This window comes from Agelaius phoeniceus, chromosome 5 (assembly GCF_051311805.1).
Source record: "Agelaius phoeniceus isolate bAgePho1 chromosome 5, bAgePho1.hap1, whole genome shotgun sequence".
Classification (NCBI taxonomy): Eukaryota; Metazoa; Chordata; class Aves; order Passeriformes; family Icteridae; genus Agelaius; species Agelaius phoeniceus.
Genome location: NC_135269.1, coordinates 43,387,552 through 43,407,303, shown reverse-complemented (window position 1 = coordinate 43,407,303; position 19,752 = coordinate 43,387,552). Strand labels below are relative to the sequence as shown.

At 42.1% G+C, this 19,752-nt stretch overlaps 1 protein-coding gene across 2 annotated transcripts in view; it reads right to left on the bottom strand.

The window, feature by feature from the left end:
• Positions 1-12,873: 12,873 nt before the first annotated feature.
• SLC38A1 (solute carrier family 38 member 1) overlaps positions 12,874-19,752 on the bottom strand; it is a 42,781-nt gene continuing 35,902 nt past the window's right edge. The window contains exons 16-17 of one of the 2 annotated variants that reach the window (XR_013182423.1): positions 18,878-19,065; positions 12,874-15,724 (exon numbers count right to left, since the gene is read on the bottom strand). Coding sequence is in view for 1 of the 2 variants with exons in the window: in XM_054631292.2 (XP_054487267.1) it covers positions 18,964-19,065 (102 nt within the window). In the remaining variant the exon portion in view is untranslated. Of the gene's footprint in view, positions 19,066-19,752 lie in introns of both variants that reach the window. The other variant, XM_054631292.2, reaches the window with a different exon arrangement.

Below are 19,752 nucleotides of genomic sequence, written 5' to 3'. Positions count from 1 at the left end.
GAGGATTAGTGCAGCAACTCCTTTCAGACAACTTTTCTGTTCACTGCAATGAAATCAGTTCAAAATTAATTGTCATGTTAAGTATCAGTTAGCCACACCATTTGAAGGAGATATGGAGTTTCTCTCTTCAGATGGAGTTTCCCAGCAGCCAAGCAGAAGAAGCTGTAGGTGGCACCATGGCACTCTGCAGGAGGGCAGTCTGTGCTGGGCAGTTCTGACTCATAACTGAGCTGCTGAAAAAAAACCACAGACTCAGTGGAGACACCACTTTTATGTCACGTTGCAATCTCCCTCCCTACAGTAGCCCTCCTGGCCTCTATACATTACCATCCCTGGCTTTCCCCACCAGATATCCACTTATTCACCCTCTTCCTTCCACCCATCACAAACACTTCATTGCACAGCACTGATACCACTGGGTTTTGCTGGAGTTTTATTCTGCTTATCCTTTTTTAGAGAGGGCTAAAATCTGTGATTGAGCACAATGACTCACATAGGGAAAGGGACAACTAGATATTATTAGTTCCTATTAAGTGGCAATTCCAAAAATTCACAAGATCAGCTTTTATATGACCGGATATATGTAGCAATTCAGCAGTACTGTAAGTGAGGATGTGCATCATTTCCTGGGATTGTCAAGCCTTTGATGGAACTCTTGGAATGCAATGAATAATATTATTACAGCACTGTACTTTCTTAAACATAGTGGGCATAATTAAAGTCCCACCCACAGAGGTCAGATCCATCTGACTCACTATTGTTAAGAATTAAGAGACTTCCATTTATTTTAACAATGGTTTGTTTAGAATATGAAGTCAGTGGATTTCGTGCCTTTGTGGAAGGTGTCATTTTACTATGTCAGGGACAATGTGGAATTCTGGAGTAAAGCTATAAATAGAGTACAGATACTATTGGATCTGGTTGTTACCTAACAAAAGTTAAATTTCTTTGATTAAATCAATGAAATAATTATTTGCATTAGGGTATTATCTGGTGTAGTATATTTAGAATGGGTCTATACCTTTAAAGGTAGGATTGCTAAACCAATAACAGTGCATGAAACAATATCACCTTAAAAATCCAGGTTTCTCAGGTATTTTGCTTACTCCTTTCATCACAGTGAACTAGTTTAGAGAAAAAATATTTCTCATATTTATGTCAGTTTTACCATCTGGAGCTTTTACAGAAGCACAGAACTGATACACTGTATTTGTATCAAGCATTGCATTGGGACTTTTAAGGGGATCCTATCAGGAGAAAAAGAGTTTATTATTACCAATAGCAGCAGAATAATTATTAATGAAAGCCATTAGCAAAAAGCAACCTCTATATTTTGGCTGATTAGTCTATGGATTTGATAGCAGTCTGTGTAATATTAGTTTCATGGGTTTGCTGATATGGCCACTTAAATTCAGATCTTCAGAGATATTTCAGATTTCCAAACTGAAATACTCTGAAGATCTGAATTTAAGGGCAAGCCTAGTGGTTGTGTTTATTATTAGGAACCTAAATAACTTTGTGGAGTCAGAGGTCCTGCTAATGGAAACACATTAATGCGTACCTTACTCTGTTACTGTGAACAGTCTGGTTGTCAAGCTTAGAAAGAAAAACAGTGAAAACCAAAACTTCTTTTTTTGCTCTTGAAATAAGGAAAGAGAGCTAAAATGTTCCATCCAGCAATACAGAAGATAACAGCAGGTGAGTGGCTTTCCATTTAGAAGCTCATGCTCCTGCAGATGCTTTTGCAGGGTAACCTACCCAAGGTGCAGGAGTGGACAGGACAGTCGGCAGCTGCAGTGGGGATGTGGGTGGGAAGCCCTCCTCACCCTCTCAGTGAAAGAACCACAAAGTGACAAAAAAGCAGCAATTCTAGGCAACACATCTTCTGGCTTTCTTAAGGCAAAAAAATGAAGCACCACAGAGACCTGACATCTCTGAAGGAGATGTTCTGTAACCCTGCAAACCCAGTCTGCTCCACTGCCCACCACATGCCACCCCATCATTTCACCTGAGGAAGCTTAGGACTGGCAATTCTTGTCCCCATGGTCACCATGTCCTTGGTGGGCAAACCATCACCTTACTCCTGACCATATTTACTGATAACTGAATGAGGAGCAGATTTAATCAGCTGGGGCTTCAAGTATATGTTGTACTGCTTGTCTTTCACACTTGTATGAGAGAAACACATCAGCACATATTACTGCATGTGATACTGCTGAATGTGTGGATACCAAGGCAGAAGATGCTGGCAGCATCTGGCAGTATGAACAGCCAAGATGCAGAGGAGGAGAAGGGACAGTGCTTCAAAGCCACTTCTCAAATCATTGTACAGATCTCTGCAATTTTTCTCCTCAAGCTGAAGGCAAGAAGGCAGGGTTCAACACAACACTGGAACGAGTCTAGATTTCATTCATGATTGATTTTGCTGTCTTGCTTACATAAACCACCTAATCCTGCCTCCTAGCTTGGTAAATCACAGCTTGCAGTGCTCTTCTTAGGCATCAACCCAGAGGATCATGATGAAAAGCAAATCTCCTTAGCCATCAGCAGTGTAAGACATAGAAAAAGGAAAGTAAAGAGAATGATAATGTTACCACCTCAGTGGAATCAGTTTTATCTTCATTTTTATCAGATACTACTTCTCAGATACGCAAATGCACTGTGCCAGGGGGGTGGTAAATGAGGTAGGAATTGGAGTACGGGATTTTCCATTTTAGAGGAGCCCAGGTTTCAGGCTGAAGGTGTGGGATTAGTGGGTCAGGGGCCATGCTTATTCCAGTGTCCCCAGTTAAGCCCTAAGTAAGTAGGCAGGATTTACAAAGAGATATTGAACTTTCCAGAATAGCACTCTCACTCGCATATCTTGGCCAATAATATCAATGTGAGGCACTTAAAAATATGCTCTTATTTATTGATCTAAGCAGGAGATGAAGTCTTCTGACAATTTATTCCCAGTGGGAAGAAAAAATATCTGAGACATCTGACCTTGTACACCCTCCCTTGGTACTGGGGAGGTGCAGGTTTGTCTTTCATTCTTTTGTGCAAAAACAAGGACAGTGCTGAAAATATATGGGGCAGGAGAGGAGGAGGAGGCAAGGCTACCCCTAATTCAGTCACTTCAGTCACCAAGTTATACAAGTAACTTTGGTCTTGTTTCTTCAGACAGTTGGGCTTTTTTCTTAGAGTAATTTGCTGAGATTGAAGAAGGATATGGCCAAACAGGCCCACAGGGAGGAAGGGGAAGGGTGAGCAGAAGGAGCACTAGGGTGGCAGTCATTCACAGGAGCCTTTAATCCTCAGAATCTGAGGAAGTGATGCTAGCTAAATATTGGCTGCCCTCCAACAATCTGCAGCTGGAAAACTACCCTGCTGGGGAAGGGCTGAACTAGGTGTTCAAAGCAGCCCCTGCAGGCTTCAAAGATGAAGTAAAGTAGGGTCTCCTAGGGACACAGCACCATCTTTCCTAGGCCCTCTTTCACTGGAAGCTGAATCCAGCCCTTCACAAAGCAGGGATCATTGCTCCAGCCTGCAAATGATGGACGGAAGCAATGCTGTCAGAGTGCACATGACCCATCTCTCTTCGACCAGTTCTGATTAGGAACCTTGTGTTTTGCAGCAGTAGCAGGACAAATGCAATCAGGAAGGCCATGTGAGATCAATTTTTATTGAATTATTCATTGCATATTTCTATGCTGTACTGAGAAAATAATTCCAAATCCTATAGTACCCAGCTACTTTCAGCTGCTTTCCTGAAGGCAAGCATGTGACTCTGGTTTCAATTGCTACTGTAAATATACAATTATTTATAAACTACCTTAGAGGGACCATATGGTCCCCTTTTGAATAAAAATGCACAGACGGAGCTGAAAAAAAATCAGTGAAAGAGAGGCATAGTAAATTGATATGTAGGAAACCATCTGCTTCCATGTGCGAGTGATGTTATAACAAACTGCAGGAGGCACAGTTCAGACAACTGCAGAGAGCCAACTCCTCCTTGATGTTTGCAGACCTGCTGGTCTTCTACCTAGCATCACTTTTGTGTTGTCATTTGCTCCAGCAATATACCAGGAAAGCTGTATTGGCTACCTTCTACGTGCCTGGGACTAACAACCCTCTGTGGTTTCTCTTGCATATGCCTACCCAGTGAACACACTTCAATTTGATTTAAATTGCTCTGATTTTTGCTAAGTCTGTGAAACACAGTGGGTATCACTAATCGACTGTACTAAAATTAACGTTTTTAACAAGGTTATTTCTGTAAAGCAGTAAGAAAATTGATGTAGACCTAATTTATTAAAATTTTTTCCATAATTTTTTCCAAAACTTACTATGAATTTGCTTGGATGAAGTCAGAGTAATATTTGTGTTAGGTCTCAGTTATTACAAAGAAGCTGTGAAAGCTGCAGAGATCTGGTTTATGTAATTTCTATCATAATGTTGAGACCATAACTACCATAAATACAGGTGCCAAATGGGAGCATCATTGATGTCACTTGGGTTACACTGCAGCAATGTGAACCCTTAAATGGGTTGCTGGCTCCTCAGGGAGGGAGTGGCTCAGTACCAGCACAAGAGCAGCGGAGTTGGTTGTGGGTGTGTGTGGGCTGTCCCATGCTTTGCTCCATTCAGTGTTACAGGAGCTAGGCTGCTGACAGTCCCTTGAAAGCACAAGGGCAGAGACTGAAAGCTAAGTGTTTGCTATGGTAAGAAAAGAATGACAGGCAGGACAGCAGTCCTAGCACCGACCCCATGAGTTTGGGAACACTTCAGTGAGCCTGTCTGGCACATGCAGTGAGTTACTTTTGCTCTCCCATGGTTGGTGAACTCATCTAGGGGCCAAGAAGCTGTCTCTGCCCTTCCTACCCAGCCTCTGGGAGCAGGCAGGCAGAGATTGAGGATCACCTCTGTGCAGGAGGAAAGGAAATCTCAGGTCTGAATTGCCCCCATGAAAATCCAACTGTGGCTACACTGCCTGGGCAAGGGGGAGAGGAGACACCTGTGAAAATACTTTGGATCTTTATAAAAACACAACAAAACTATAATTTTCTTTAAAAAGGCAAATGGAATGAACATTTAAAGAATACAAACAATGTGCATTTTCTGAATTATTATAGTTATCCTAATAATGTAACAATATTATGAATAAGGACCAATATTACTAAAATTAATTCAAATGCCTTGTGGTTTTTTGACATGGAAATTCCATCTATGGGGCAGAGACTGAGTCAGACAGAAAAGGACAGAAGCATTAAGAAGGGAATTATAAATAAACTGATTTGCCTTATTCTCTTCCCCAATCCTCCTCAGGGCTGTCAAACACAAGACCCAGTCAAAACAGCCATCAGGCCAACATCTCCTTGCCTGGCCAGCTCTGAGGAGATGTTGAGTCTCTTGGGGGCACTTTCCTCCTTTGCAGTCTGTTTTGTGCCTCTCTTCAGAGCACATTGAACAGAGACTTCACCGTCTTGACTGTGTATTGGGGGGCAGTTGGACACTGTCTCATGAGAACCAGCAGCATAAAATGCTGAGATGAAAGAGCAGCACATTACTAAAAATGAAAGCATGGCTCATCTAGAGACCTACATTTCCACACAAAGCTTTCTGCCCCTCTGTCCATCTTTCCTTACTTCAACCAATAGTAAAATTATGTATGTGCAACCTTGTCTTCCTACTCACCTTCTAGGTTTCCCAGGTGAGGTGCAGCTTGCTGGAGCATCTCTTTACAGGCTTTACCAAACTTCTTTGGCTGTAAGTCAGTCCTTCTAAAAAACATAGTCCTTCTAAAAGCACTATCTTCTGACTTGAAACAGAAAAAGCAGTAGGCATACAGTGTCTTGCAGAGAAGTTAAGGCTGTCACAAGCAATGTCAACTGGGCTGCTAAATTAAATGCACATATTAGTGCAGTGGTATGGCTATTTTTTTTCCAGCTATTGAAGCAAAACATGTGACTGTCTTATCCCAACCCTAATGGTTTGAAAAATTATTCCCAGTGGGACTTGTGTTTGCCCTTCCATTAACTTGGTTGGGTGAGGTAGATTTGTTTCATGGGTCATCAGAAGCTTGAACATCAGAGTTTACACATACACTTCAGTTTCTATGTTCAGATGTAAAACAAGGGTGAAGGAGGAAATACTTTTGATAAGCCAGTTTCCCTGCAGGTGAGAACAGATAGATGTATTTTCTGTAGCATGCAGTATTGCTACAAAGTTGTGAAATGCTAAACTGCTCGTGTCTGTGCTGATTTGCCTCCTGACTTGGATAAGAATGACAAATTTGTGTTAGGGATTAGTCTTCATGTGTAGCCTGCAATGACAAATCCTATAGGCAGTGATGGTTTTGCTCTGCTAACTGTGAAGATGAAGAAAAATAGCATCAATAAGTAAGGACAGACTTATAAATATGTGTGTATGCAAAATAATGTTTGCCATAAGAGCAGAGAGGATTTTGGTGCTAGTTGTGCAGTTCTCAGTTGCCATCACTAGCCGTGTTGACTACCTCCTCACAGCTTGGGCCTTGTGCATTAAATGGTGTTTCACTGGGCTCTATTACCACACTTGCACTTACCTCTAATTTTTTTCTTGTATTCAATAGAGATTTGAAGTAATATTTTCCTAAGAGACCTGGAGTTCATGCAACTCCATTGAATTTTCATCTAAAGATATTTTCCTCAGTAGTACTGTCTGTTTTCCTGGGGTTTTGTTGACCCTTTGCATTGTTTACAGAGTCAGTTTAGATACTTTTTCATTTCTTATCAAGGTTGAAACAAGTAAAATATAAATCCTTTATCAGCACTAAAAGATACAAAGGCTTGAAACTTTTACAGGATTTCTCCTATTCACTCCAACTCCTCAAAGCAATTCATATATAACTTGGTAGGAATCCATTAAAGTAGTTCTTCAGAAGTCTAAGACATTTTATCAGGTTATATAAATCCAAAACTGATTCCATTGATCGCAGTGGACCTCAACCTTTTCCCAGCAGGGTATGAACCTTGGAAAGTCTGTGGAAATAGTGCCTGGAAATAGCTCTGTCTATCTAATTAGCAAGCTAGTCTGGTGTGCCTACCACTTAGTAGTGCTTGCTAGTACCCTTTGTGAAATAAGCTCTGTACCAGTTCAAGATGTTTGTGGCTAGATTTCTTTGCTCATAAAACTTGGCACTTGAAATTCTTGAGAGGCATTATTTAATTCTTTAAAAAATGCACAGCATTCATATATGGGTGCTATATAGCTCATCTGGCCTCTTGTAACTAGGCTGTGGATTTTCTGTCTTGGACTCATCCAGATCTTCCTGGAGGGCCTCTGGGATTGAAAATTTGCTGAGATGATCCATAGCAAAGATACATGAAATCTCTTTTTTGGCTTTGAGCCATGGAACATCCCGAGGTTGGTACTTCCCCAGCAAGGCAGCAGAGGTGTTACCAGCTGTGTGTTGGGACAATGCTGCCTTTGCTGGAGGTCCATTGATGCAGCACCTGTAAAGTCTGGTTGGAAACACTGCCTGTTCTTGGACAGTGGGTAGGCAGGTTGGAAACACTGCCTGTTCTTGGACAGTGGGTAGGCAGGTTGGAAACACTGCCTGTTCTTGGACAGTGGGTAGGCAGGTTGGAAACACTGCCTGTTCTTGGACAGTGGGTAGGCAGGTTGGAAACACTGCCTGTTCTTGCAGGTAAATGCCCTCTTCCATAAATGCCCCCTTTCATGTCCCATTATGAAAAGTACCTCTCAGAGCTGGCTTTGATGAATCCTGCCCTTTGTGGGTGTTGTTTTCCTGTCTCAACTGTACTAACCACGTTGTTTCCTCAAGGGTAAATGGGTAGGTAAAGAGTGTGTTGCAAGACTTATTTTCTAGCTATTAGTTTTGACCTATTTTGTTTTTTGGTATCTGGACTGTTTGCCAGATGTAAGTAAAATAAAAAATATCCCCAAAAAGATGCTTTCCAATTTTAGACAACTGTTTTGAGACCTCAGAGTGATATTCAGTTGTCTGAGAGGAAGTATTGCTTATTTCTGCAGTAAACAGAACTAGTGGTCTCTTGTGCTTGACAGAGGGTTATAATGTAAATATAGAAATGTTCTTGCTTGAATGAACTGATTTATTACTGTGCTCTCTTTTAGGATAGTGAAATTGTCCCCAGAGAGGTTAAGCTGTTGGTGATGTGCTTGCCTGAAGTGCTGAGGTGAAGCCTGACTTGCTCTGTGCTTTAGCTGCCTATGTGGGGTTTACAGACTGCACAGGGTACATCTGCTCTGGGATACCTACTCATCATGGTCTATCTAAACTCATACTCTGATCATCCACAGGGACAAGCTTTCTCCTCCCAGTTGTCCAGACCATGAGTCCTACCAAGAGCTGAATTTGCCTTGGTGTAATTTGGAGCAGGCAGGGACATGCCAAAACACTGTATGAAGGACAATAATTAGGTGGCATGCATTTATCTGAGCACATTTCCCACTCCTTAGAGAGCACTCTGCATCTTGGTGGGCACTGGCAGCTTTGTACAAAAGATTTCAGGCTGTTTTTTATTCTTTGGCCCAAAGAAGGGGTGAGAATATCATCCCCTCTCTGGGTGAGACTGGACTGAATGGTACAGCCAGTAATCAATCACGTTACTTTAGAACATCAGCATCCCGTGTGAGGATGACATGTCTGCTTTTGTAGTGATAATGAATATCTTTTGAAGCCATCAACACAGCTAGGACTCATTTATTTTGTCTTTTTTTGTCAACTGAGTTTAATTGTTTCACAACCAGAGCTCTTTGAGAAAATAATTTCTGCATCTCCTAGTACCTCCATTCCTAGTGTTTATTCCATTAACTACAGGGATTGTGGATTCTGGTTAAAATAATCTACCCCTGGACAGGGAGAAGTTGACCCCGCTTGTTCTGCACAGAAAGATGCCAATTAGTTCTTTACTCAAGTAAAAATTCAACAAAGACTTGAATGTTCCTGTGCCTGTTGCTTTACAAGATTGTTTATCAGTTTACAGGGAGGCCACGCTGCCTTTTCAAAGTGCTGCTGGAGGGCTGCCAGCAATAGTAACAGAAACTGTGCTCATTGTTTAAGTGCCACTGGATGCAGGAATAGCAGACTGATGCCTGCTTTCCTTTCATTTTGTGATGATCTAATTGCAAGAGATATATAATTCCTTGTTATGTCAGGGAAGTTGTTTCTCCAGCATCTGGTACTTCTCTGATTATCTACAAACGGTATCTGAAAATTAATAGGAAATCCAGCTATTATGTAAGAAGTACTACAGGGAGCTGCTGCCTGCACTAAGCCCAAGAAGACTTCAGAGACAGCAAGAACTGGCTGTGTCAGTGAACATATAATTTTCTTTTTTTTCTTTCCCTTTTTTTTTTTTTTTTTTTTTTAACATCCTAGTAAATTACAGCCTTTGGTTATGGTTTGAAGAAATGTGTTCTACAAATGTTGTAGCATCTGTATGCTGCTGTTTTTACTGCAGCCATTGTACAGGTCATTAATCTGATCCCACATCATAAAAATTTCTCCACCCTCTTCATGAGTTTCTTTGTTATCCTAACACTTTCCAATACCTTGACGCCTGACTCTGCTGTGTTCCCTTATAATTACCTGGGGTAGAACAACAGTTTTTTTATCCTCAATGCACTTGGCTCCTGCAGTGGTGCTCCCATCTCTGTAACAGAATGCACATCCAGCTCTGATGGGCTGGAACTGGTGGCCAGGGAGACATCTGGGCAACAGACCCTCCTCTCTCATCCCCATCAGCTGCTTACCAGGATGAACTCATGACATGAGCCTGAAGAGGAGAAATGGCAGCTGCAGATGCTCCCATGTCTGATACTTGGTTTTATCTCTGTAATCACTGTCAAACAACTCTGTGCAAGGGTTGTTACCATCCAGTGATGTGCAAGGGGAATGGTTAAGCAAACCCCTTCTAAGCAAGGTGAGGGGAGCTGGCAGGTTTGCCTGGGCTGTGGGGCAGGTCTGTAGTGGGCAGCAACAAGGATGGTGCAGCTATTGCAAAGCTTAAAGTGAGCACTGCTGGGAAAACAGTGGGGTTTGGAAAGAATAATTTTTGGGAACTTACTTGAACATGAGTCCCAAAAAGTGTGCAGGAAGGAAGACCACATGGGAGCATGTCAAGGGCACGGTTAGTACTTAGTACATTTAAGGAGTTTAGTCTGAAGTGATGATCTCCACCCAAAGCTAGGTAAATTTCACCAGCTTTTCATAACTGGCAAGAGGACAGTGCTTCAGGTTTGCTGCCCAATGGGCAAACATTCTCCCAAGGGTACATGTGTCCAAGGTAACCCAAGATGCTATTGTATCCCTTATCTGTCTGTGTCCAAAAAATTACTGTCTGTTTACGGCCCAGTAGCACAGCCAGAACCACAACTGTGGGATGGTCAGGGGGCATGAATCCCTTTCAAAGGTTTGGGTCTGACACTGGTTTCCCTTTGTCTCCCCTTTTTCAGTTGGCAGTGGGGGCTGCTATCTTGGAAGGGGGCGGTACCCTGCCAATTGGAGTGTCTCTTTGTTCCTGTGGAGCTTGTGATTTAGCAATTTTGTATTTAGTTATTATTCACTGCTATTTTTTGCCTGTTGCTGTTTCACTTGTTAGTAACTCAATTTTCCCACTTGTATCTACTGGTATTAGTTCTTTATTGGTGGAAATAGATTGATTGGAACTAAGGGGAGGTAACTCATTTTTAGAATGGCCACTTCTTTAAATTGTCTTAAACCAAGAAAATGTGTCAGGCAGGACGAAGGGGATCTGGTTACCTCTGGGAAAAGGACCTGACATTTTAAGCCAGGTAGCATTTTTAAGGAGGGATGTGGTTCCTGTCTCTGGGGTGCTTTCTGACTCATGTTGATGATACACTTTCCTCCATTTTTCCAGGACACCAGCTTCTGTGGGCCCATAGCTCGGGGAATTCTCAGTGTGGCTTTATCTGCAGATTGACTCTCAGGCAGACCTGGCCTGTGCCACTTCACCCTTCACGGTTTACTTTCCCAGGCATATTGTCTAAGCCTCAGCTGATCAACAGCATTTTCTAAGAGTACCAATAACCTCACATTTTTCAGGCAGAGAGCTGTGACAAGGTTGAGGCACACTAAGCCAGCAGCACCATCCCTTGCAGGTGCCATGAAATTTAGTAACACTGACAGCTTTAAGAGTCTCCATTTTCCATAACTGTAAGCCGAAAGAGAAATTCATGCACTTAATATTTGCAAAATGCAGATACTGAGTTTCCTGAAAACTTCTGTGTAACCACACTGGGATTTGTGTTAGGAAGTCAGTATTTCAGCCAGAGATCCTTAACACAACTGACTGTGAAGAAAAGGGTGCTGCTCTCCTGCACAGGGCTGAGAACAGGGGAGGAAGCTTCCTCACAGGAAACTAAACCCATATTAAGTTTGTGGTCAGAAAGTCTTAGAAACGGACTGATCATTTGTGCCTGTTCCTACCATCTCCACTTTCTCCACACTTCCTGAAGTTGGCATGAGTTCTTACTCCCAGCTCTTAGTGTAGTGGAGAATGAGACATCTTAACAGTGGCTTGAATTTGGGCTTCAGCTTGAAGATTAATTGCAATTTTACATGAATTTAAGTCAAACCAACACCCCACTTGAACAATATGGAGGAATGTCTTCCTTTAGATAAAAGCATTGCTTGCCCTAGGAAATAGTAATTCTTCTTTTTTTTTTCCCTCTCACAAACAGGGACTGGTCAGATGTACTCAAGAGATGATGCTGAGTTTGGGGATAAAAGCCAAAAGTAGAAGCATGTGGCTGGAAAGGAGATTGGTGTTTTTAACTTTGGCTCTGTGGTTTTAGGTGAACTTCAGGTGAAGCTGTCAGACTGCACTGCAGAAGGCAACAGATATTTGTGGTAGTCTCTGCAAGCAAGGAGAAAAAAGAACTATAGCTTCTCTTTTTTCCTTTGCTCCATAAATTATGTTCCTATGTCTTAAGATATAGCTATGATAGGATTAAGTTTGGCTGGGTAGAGAAGTGTGTGCAAATGCATGCCAAACAGAGGAGACTATTAGACCAGTCCAGTGCAGAAGCTTGTTCCACTGTGCTACCAGGTTTATGGCTTTAGGATACATCCCTGGGCTTGGGGACCAGACAACAGCTTCCAAGGATCCTCTGATACACAAATGGTCTCATCACTTCTGCAGAGGAGCCTGGGGAGCTGTACTCATCCCGCGCAGTCAGGTATGCTCTTCAGTTGTTGGACTCTAGCCAAGAAACCTTTTTGTAGGTGGTAACTATAATCCGAACACTAGGAAAATTATGGTCAAAGACAAAAAAGGTAGCACTTTCCAGGCCCTTTAAAGCTTTGACAAAGGTACTTCAGCAGAAACAGCTGCTTAAGACATTACTGTCTTTGGGTATCCTCCTCATACATCTGCTAACGGCTTCTGCTTCCATAGCTGAGAAAAAGTCTAGCAGGGGTTCGGTCACTTCAGGAACCAGTTTGACATCTTAAACCCAACTTAACACCAGCCCTTTAAGTTAAATTGCCTGATTTAACCTTGAAACAGACTGGCAAGCATTCAGACAGTCTTCTAGAAGCTGGCAGAAACAAGTACTGGCCTTGAGGAATGCTGTCATCTTCAGCAACCGCAGGCTATAGCAACCATCTGTCCAAGTTTCAGGTCCCTCTAAAACTGTTTCAGAAACTTCACCTTAATGTTCCATAGCTGTTTGTTGATGCTTTGCTGTGTATACTGAACCAAATCTAATGTAGTTGGCTTTGCAAGAGCTGCATGCCCTAAATTCAGTGAAAATACTTGGATAAAGAGTAAGAGAGCATTTGTTGTTCAAGCCATTAAAATGATACATCGTCATCCCTTTGGAAGAATGAGTATGGTCTCAACATTAATTAAGATCCCAATTTTAATGTTTAAAAACCAAGAGGTAACATAGAGATCATAGAACTTGATACATTTTATTTACACATAGAAACTGAAAAACTGTGTTGTTTATTTGGATATGAGCAGCACAAAGTTAAGAGGTGATGTTAAAAGGAGCAAAATATTACCAATGACTCACTTCAACAATCTATTAGACATGAGCTTGTATGAAGCATACATCATTCAAACAACATTGTTTATACTGGATCTGTGTGAGCCTTAGCATATGTTGGGACACTAAAACCAGGTTTATATAAACAATGAAAAGTTCAAGTCTAGTGGAAAAATACCTTTTCAGTTTATATTTTGTTGGCTATAACACTGAAAACAAAACATACACTGGTATTAATTTGAAAAGTTCTGTCGGAACTGTATATAGGGTTTTCCCCTCAAATTTGTGCTCATGATAAAAGCAAATGTTATTTCAAGTTTCATTTTCATCCAAGCCCATTAAGTAAACATGGAAAAAACCCACAATTATTTTTAGATGCATTTCTTTACCTCCATTTTTCAGCAGTCCCGAAAAAACATTTCCATGCTTTACCAGTAAGAAAGTCTATGCAAGGCCTCTGATGGATGCACTCTCAGGAGATACCCAGCCCTCAGCCCTAGACACAGCTATCCAACGACCTCTGCCTGTTCACAGAGTGGGATGTGCAAGCAGTCCCTGGCCAGGGAAGCTCTTGGCAGCCTCAGGTGCCAGCATTTTGGTCTCATGAGAGCAGCAGAGTATGAGGCAGACCAGCCGCAGGACTCTGCAGGAAGGGCGGGGGCTGGAAATGGCACCAATCGCTCTGGTTGCTGCTGAACCCTGGCTGGTCATACTTTTTTTTTCTGAACTACTGGCATTCTGGTGGCTGAAAATGGAAATGCCGAAGCTCTGCCCTGACTTCTGTTTGTACTAGTTGGGTAAATACACGCCTGGATACAACACAGCATAATGCTAGGTCAAACTGCTGGCTGCAGTTTGCCATGGTTTCTTCCATAAACCCTTCTCAGCACCTTCCGCCCAACTGATCCCAGCTGAGAAGGTAAGAGGGATCTGGGTACCAAAGGGGCCCTTTAACAAGGGAGATATTTTACCCAACAGGAAGACTGGTAGACTTGCTGTTGAGAAAACAGGGAGTCATGCACTGGAATTAATCCTAGCAATTTAACTGGACCTTTTATTTCTCTTTTTACTTTAGGGATGTAATTATAATTTCAAGTTTAGGATTTAACTTGTGAACTCTTGGGAGAAAGAAAAGGATATACATTTTGCTAAGAAGCTAAAGTATTTGTATTTCTATTAAAATTATTCTTAATATGCAGAGCCTATCTCAACACTTCCATTCATAGGGGATAACCAACTGCAAAAATATACAGCATCCTATTTATTTACAATATATATGTACATAAAATTGAAATTTCCTACAACACAACTGCATAGATTTGTCTTCAGAAACATAGGTATGTGTACAATTTGTGAATTCTAGACTTTCTAGCCCAGTACCTTTTATTAATTCATTATCTTTTTTTTTTTTTTCACAGTTCATTACAGTAATCCTTACATTAGATACAAATAAAACATTCTTTGCTGTACGTTACAGGAAATAAGGATTTTCTGACGCCAAGGGCTCTGGGGATTTGTTTATGAAAGCACCGTGGCGCCAGCTGATAAAGCCATCTCATGGAGCTGCTGATGGAGCTGAGTACATTCTGTGGTGCCTTTCTCCTACAGGCACTGGGGTGGGGCAGTAGGACTGGAGGTGGGACACCACCACATGAAAGTTTTGTTTTGACCGAGGTGCTCTTTAGCCTTAATGTAAGGTTCAAGCAAAGAGATGTATAAATTTAAACTAGACATACCATTAATTGTTACTGTTTAATACTCAATATCAGAGAGCTGTGTTGCGCTTATGCATTGTAAGGCAGATGTACAGACAAAACCCACACACCATCCAACCCACACTTGCATGTGTGACCTATTTCAGGTGAAGCACAGGCTTCATATGTGGCTCAGAAGAGCAGCCCTCGGAGTGGATGAGCATTCCCATCCCCTGACCTCGCAGGATGACACCAGCTCTTGTGCCCTAGGCTTGCACGTGTGCCAGGCACCCCTTGGTCTGTGTCAGCTCTACAAAAGGTCTGTGCTGGTGCACAGATTTGGCATTGGCCCTCTGACCAGGAGCACGCATCACCCAGAGAGGTCACTGCCCCGAGACACTGTTCCCAAATAACAATTTATTGTGTTTTACTACCTAGGCATGTTTGCCATTGGACAGAGAAGGGCAGCTGTATTATGGCTGCTGTAAGCCCATAACTATTTTCTTTGCAATGTGTTGTGGACTAGGAGAGGCAGCAAGGCTGTCTTTTAAGTGTAGGATTAACTCTTACAATCTTATTAGTAATCCCTGCTTCTAATTAGTCCTTCCTTGTCCCTCACCACTCGATTGTTGCTACTACACAAATAAGAATGTTAAAGTTTTTTGTTGCAGTTATTAGGAGCAATTTTGCATCCAGTCTATGACATTTGCAGTGCTCACAATAGTGATAAACTCTCTATGAAAAGAAAGCATGCTATCACCTACTAAGTAGATATGGTACTCTGGTTCCTATTAATTTTACAACAGAGAAACTCCTACAGCATTTCACTGTGCTCTTAAAATCCTAACTAAAATGTGGGACTCGAACAATCGTGGCTACAGGTTCACTATTCCAAATGAACTGAATAACAGCAGTACATTTTACAGATAACCTCATACAAATATTGTCATCCATCACTGATGTTGACAGTTACAGCAGGGTCTATTGCATTCTGTTAAGAATGTATAAACCTGATGAGAAAACAAAAAGCACGTTATTTCACGTTCATTACCACAGACATCAAAAAACACATGATTCCTTTCCATAAATATCTATAAATATGATGCCAGTAAATCAGTCTAAGCAAAATTCCCTCTTTTTTTTCTTTTTTTTTTTTTTTTTTTTAATGAGACCCAGAAACAAAGTCTATTTAAAGACTTAATATTTTGGGTATCTATTTTTCAGTATATAAGACATGCTTTGGTGGTTCAGTACCTTGGGTAATTTCACTTCTATGCACACTCAGCTCATTCTCCCTATTTATTCAGTAAAACTCCAGTATACAAATAAACTGGGGAAAAGGAGAAGGCAGAATAGCAAAGAGAAGAGAGAGGAATAGTGATGGAGGAGGTTTAGGAAGATGAACAATCACTGACCCAACAGCCCTTCAAGTTGAAGGAAGTTGGGTGCCAAAACTCAATGGTTCATATTTCAAACAGCAGACTACAGACTATTGGGGGGTGGGGGGAAGGAGGAGGGAGATGTCATATATGGGATCTTGCTGGAATCCTGTGCAGCAGATCAGACCTCTAGCTCATACCTGGATACTTGAAAATCTTTCCCAGGATCTTGTCTCTCACAACCCCCCAGTGCACAGCACTGTGCTGCTCATTAATCAGTAGTAGAAGAAAGACAAAGGGAGAGGAAAGCAGGAGAGCCTGGTAGCATATTAAGGATAACACTGCACAGCATTCTCAGGTCTGAGTTAGGTTTTTAGGATAAGATCCAGAGAGATTATAAGGCACCTCAAAACCTGAAATGCAACCTCAGCAAGCTGAGTCAGAGAATGGAGTGAGATGCTGGGCTTCTGCTGCAGTGATCACTGAGGGTTGGGTGCCTGCAAAGGAAAACCATAAATTTACATCCCAGGCTGAGAAGATGCCTGGAATGAGGCACAAAGAGATAGGAACAAAGCACAGGCTCTTCTCCCTAGAGCTTGCCTAACATCTGGTCTTGTAGGCTATGGTAAGGACTTCTCTGTGAATGAGGGCAGGGATCAGTCCCATGAGGGGACAGCACAGAAAGAACCAGTGACCTGCACCATCACAGATAAGGGTCTGAGACCACCCACAGGAAGGTCCCTTGTACCTTAGTGCATGGGTTCCAGGTAGCTCAGCAGTTTGTATGTTAAAGGCTGGGCTAGGGGGTGCTTGGGAGAAAGGATTATGCACCAGAGACCTTGCTGGGAGGTTTCCAGTTTTGTTCTTGCTGCTGGGCTACTCCAAGTAGTTTGGAAGCTTGTGGAATCCACTCTGCCTTATTTCTGGATCACAGTGAAGTAGCATCAGAGGCAAGCACCTCACTGCCCATGCTAAGGTACAAATCTGGCAGTCTGGGCTTAGTAGGCTTAGTTTCTGCAGCATGAACAATCTGCATCTCAATGCCCAAATTTCTAGGAAGGCCCAAAACTAACCTCTCTGGATGTTATCTTTAGAAACCAACTTTCAGGGTCCTGAGATGCGTTCTGTGATCTCAACCCTCAGTGACTTGAAGTGATAGTGAGGTGTTACATTACAAGGTAATGGCAACTGGGGCAATTCAGTAGCTCACAGAAATCCCAAGATCCCAAATGCTCTATCCCTAACCTTAAAAAGAGTAAGTTGCAATGACAGGGTCCTCACAGCTGATGATGGTCTGCTTCCACAGTTACAAAGGCAGCTGTCAATGAAGCAGCTACTGAGAACAAGAGGGTCACTGCATATGGACAGGTATGGTCTGAGCATACCAAGGGCATCACAGCCCTTGGGCATGAAGTGGGGATCCCTCCAGCAATCAGTTCTTTCAGTGGGAGCCACGTTCATATTCTGAGACACTCCTTAGCTCACATGGTAAATGACATAAAGTGAACATGTTTATGCTGCTGGCAGTGTACTAATAGAAGATGCCTGCTCAGGACAGTGAGTGATCATCTGCTTAGCTTTTGAGTCTCTACATGTGGTTCTCTACACCAGCTATAAGGCATTAGGCAAATGCTTATTCTGTGGACAACTGTTGCAAGTTACAGTGTTTCTGCTAGTAGAATATCTTCTAATTGGTATACAGAACTAATGAAAAATGTAAATGAAATCTTTTAAATGTAAAAAGTATTTCTGTTCAGTTAAATAAATGTTGCAGATTTCAATTTCCATTAGAAATCTAGTAGTTTGGCAGAGTGAGTCAAATCCTGCTCCCACTGCTATCAAAGACCCCACTGACTTCAGTGGGAGGAGGGTAAGACACACGAGAGGAGCCAGTCCCTACAAGGTATGGAAAAGGCATGAGGTATGATTAAATGCGTAGGTTTTGATAAACTGGAGCTTGGTATTTTTTTTTCTGAGACCAATGGGGCATTACTAAACAATTTAATGCTGAAGAAAATGCAGACTTCTTATGGAAATCTCCAAATGCCTGCTTCTCTTCAGACTCAAGTACTCATGGTTTGGGGTCAAGTTCTGGTCAACTTCCAGCTAGAGTGTGACAGAGGAATAGTGGCTGGTGGTGGTGTCTGTCCTTCTCCTGCTCCCTGGTCCACATCACAAAGACACACACACACACACACAGACACACACAGTCTGTTTGTTCCCCAGAGCCATGAATGGACCAAGCCCTGGGCCTGGTTTGCCCCCAAAACATCAGAGAAGCACCGGATTTAGGACCTACGCTTACACAGCACTCAGCTACGCTCTCGTGGTGCTTTTCATGCCTGTATCCAGAATGCTACACTTAACCCAGTGAGGCAAATGGTGCCTGGAACAGCAACAGAACAAACAAACAAACCAACAAACCAGATACATACAATTAGAGAGCAGAGTTTTGGCTAAAAGAGGGGGGAAAGATGTGAACGGACAACACTCCAGTTGGAATTGATAGCAACAAGCACTGCTGCCCTAAAGGAGCAGAGCTTGTGGCTGGAGGGCTAAGGAAAATAATGGAACAATGCAATTCATGTGTGGAAGAGGGGAGACTAATTGTGACGAATTTCTATAAGTGATGCCCTATATAATCTCATGGACAATTAACACAGACTTTTTGCTGATCAGAGAGTAACTGCTGGAAGAATGGGTGTTTTCTGCAAGAAAATACTCCCATGACAGTATTTTCAGTACTGGATAATCATTATTTGGATTTGATTTGAGTAAACTCACAAAAGGTGGAACAGACAACAGAACGGATGGTTGCGATTTTGGTGTGTAGCAAACAGGGGTATCTTCTTTTGAGAAGAAGGTGAACTTCAGTGGCCTTCAGCACTGCCTCCTGATTGTACCCAGTCATAGATGACCAAGGGAATGCTCACCAGGGAAAACAATACCCCCAGTGCCAAAAAAAGATAAGCCTGAAACAACAAAAAAAAAAAAAGGAGAGAAGATTAACGAATAAAAAGACAATTAATTCAAGTATGTTAACTTCTCTTAAGAATATGTACAAGGTGATGTAATAAAGTCATCAGCTAAAATGAGCTAGCACTTCTGGTAAAGACAAGACCAACAGATAATTAAACAGATTAGCGCCATTAATAATTACTTGCTGAACACGAAACTAATTTTTTTTCTCCTTTCAATTCCCTTCTTAAACACTGATCACCTCTAAAGATGATTAAGTGGGTCTGTTTTTAGGACTGATCAGCTCTGCTCTTTCCAAAGCCTCACAGTAATCAGTATATTCTTCCTGTTGGATATGTGTTCATCTAAGTTCAGACCTTCCATCATGGGATCTGTGGATGCAACCAAAGTGAAACAAGTTTCCTACCTGTCTGCTCAGAGAAGAAAGGTCTAACTGTACAATGCTTCCAGTGCATGCCCCATTAGACTGGGAATACACAGGAGTGTTGCATCTTTTCAGCTGCAGCACTCTCTGCAGCTCACAGGAAATCTTTCCAAGGTCCATTCCTATTTGCTCAAGCATGTCAAACAGCTAACATAGCACTTCAGCTGGCTTCTTTGTGTGGAACCACCCTAGGTCTGACTCAGGTCCATTAAAACCATGAGGAATACTGCAAATGGAGCACTTTGCATGCTTTCTG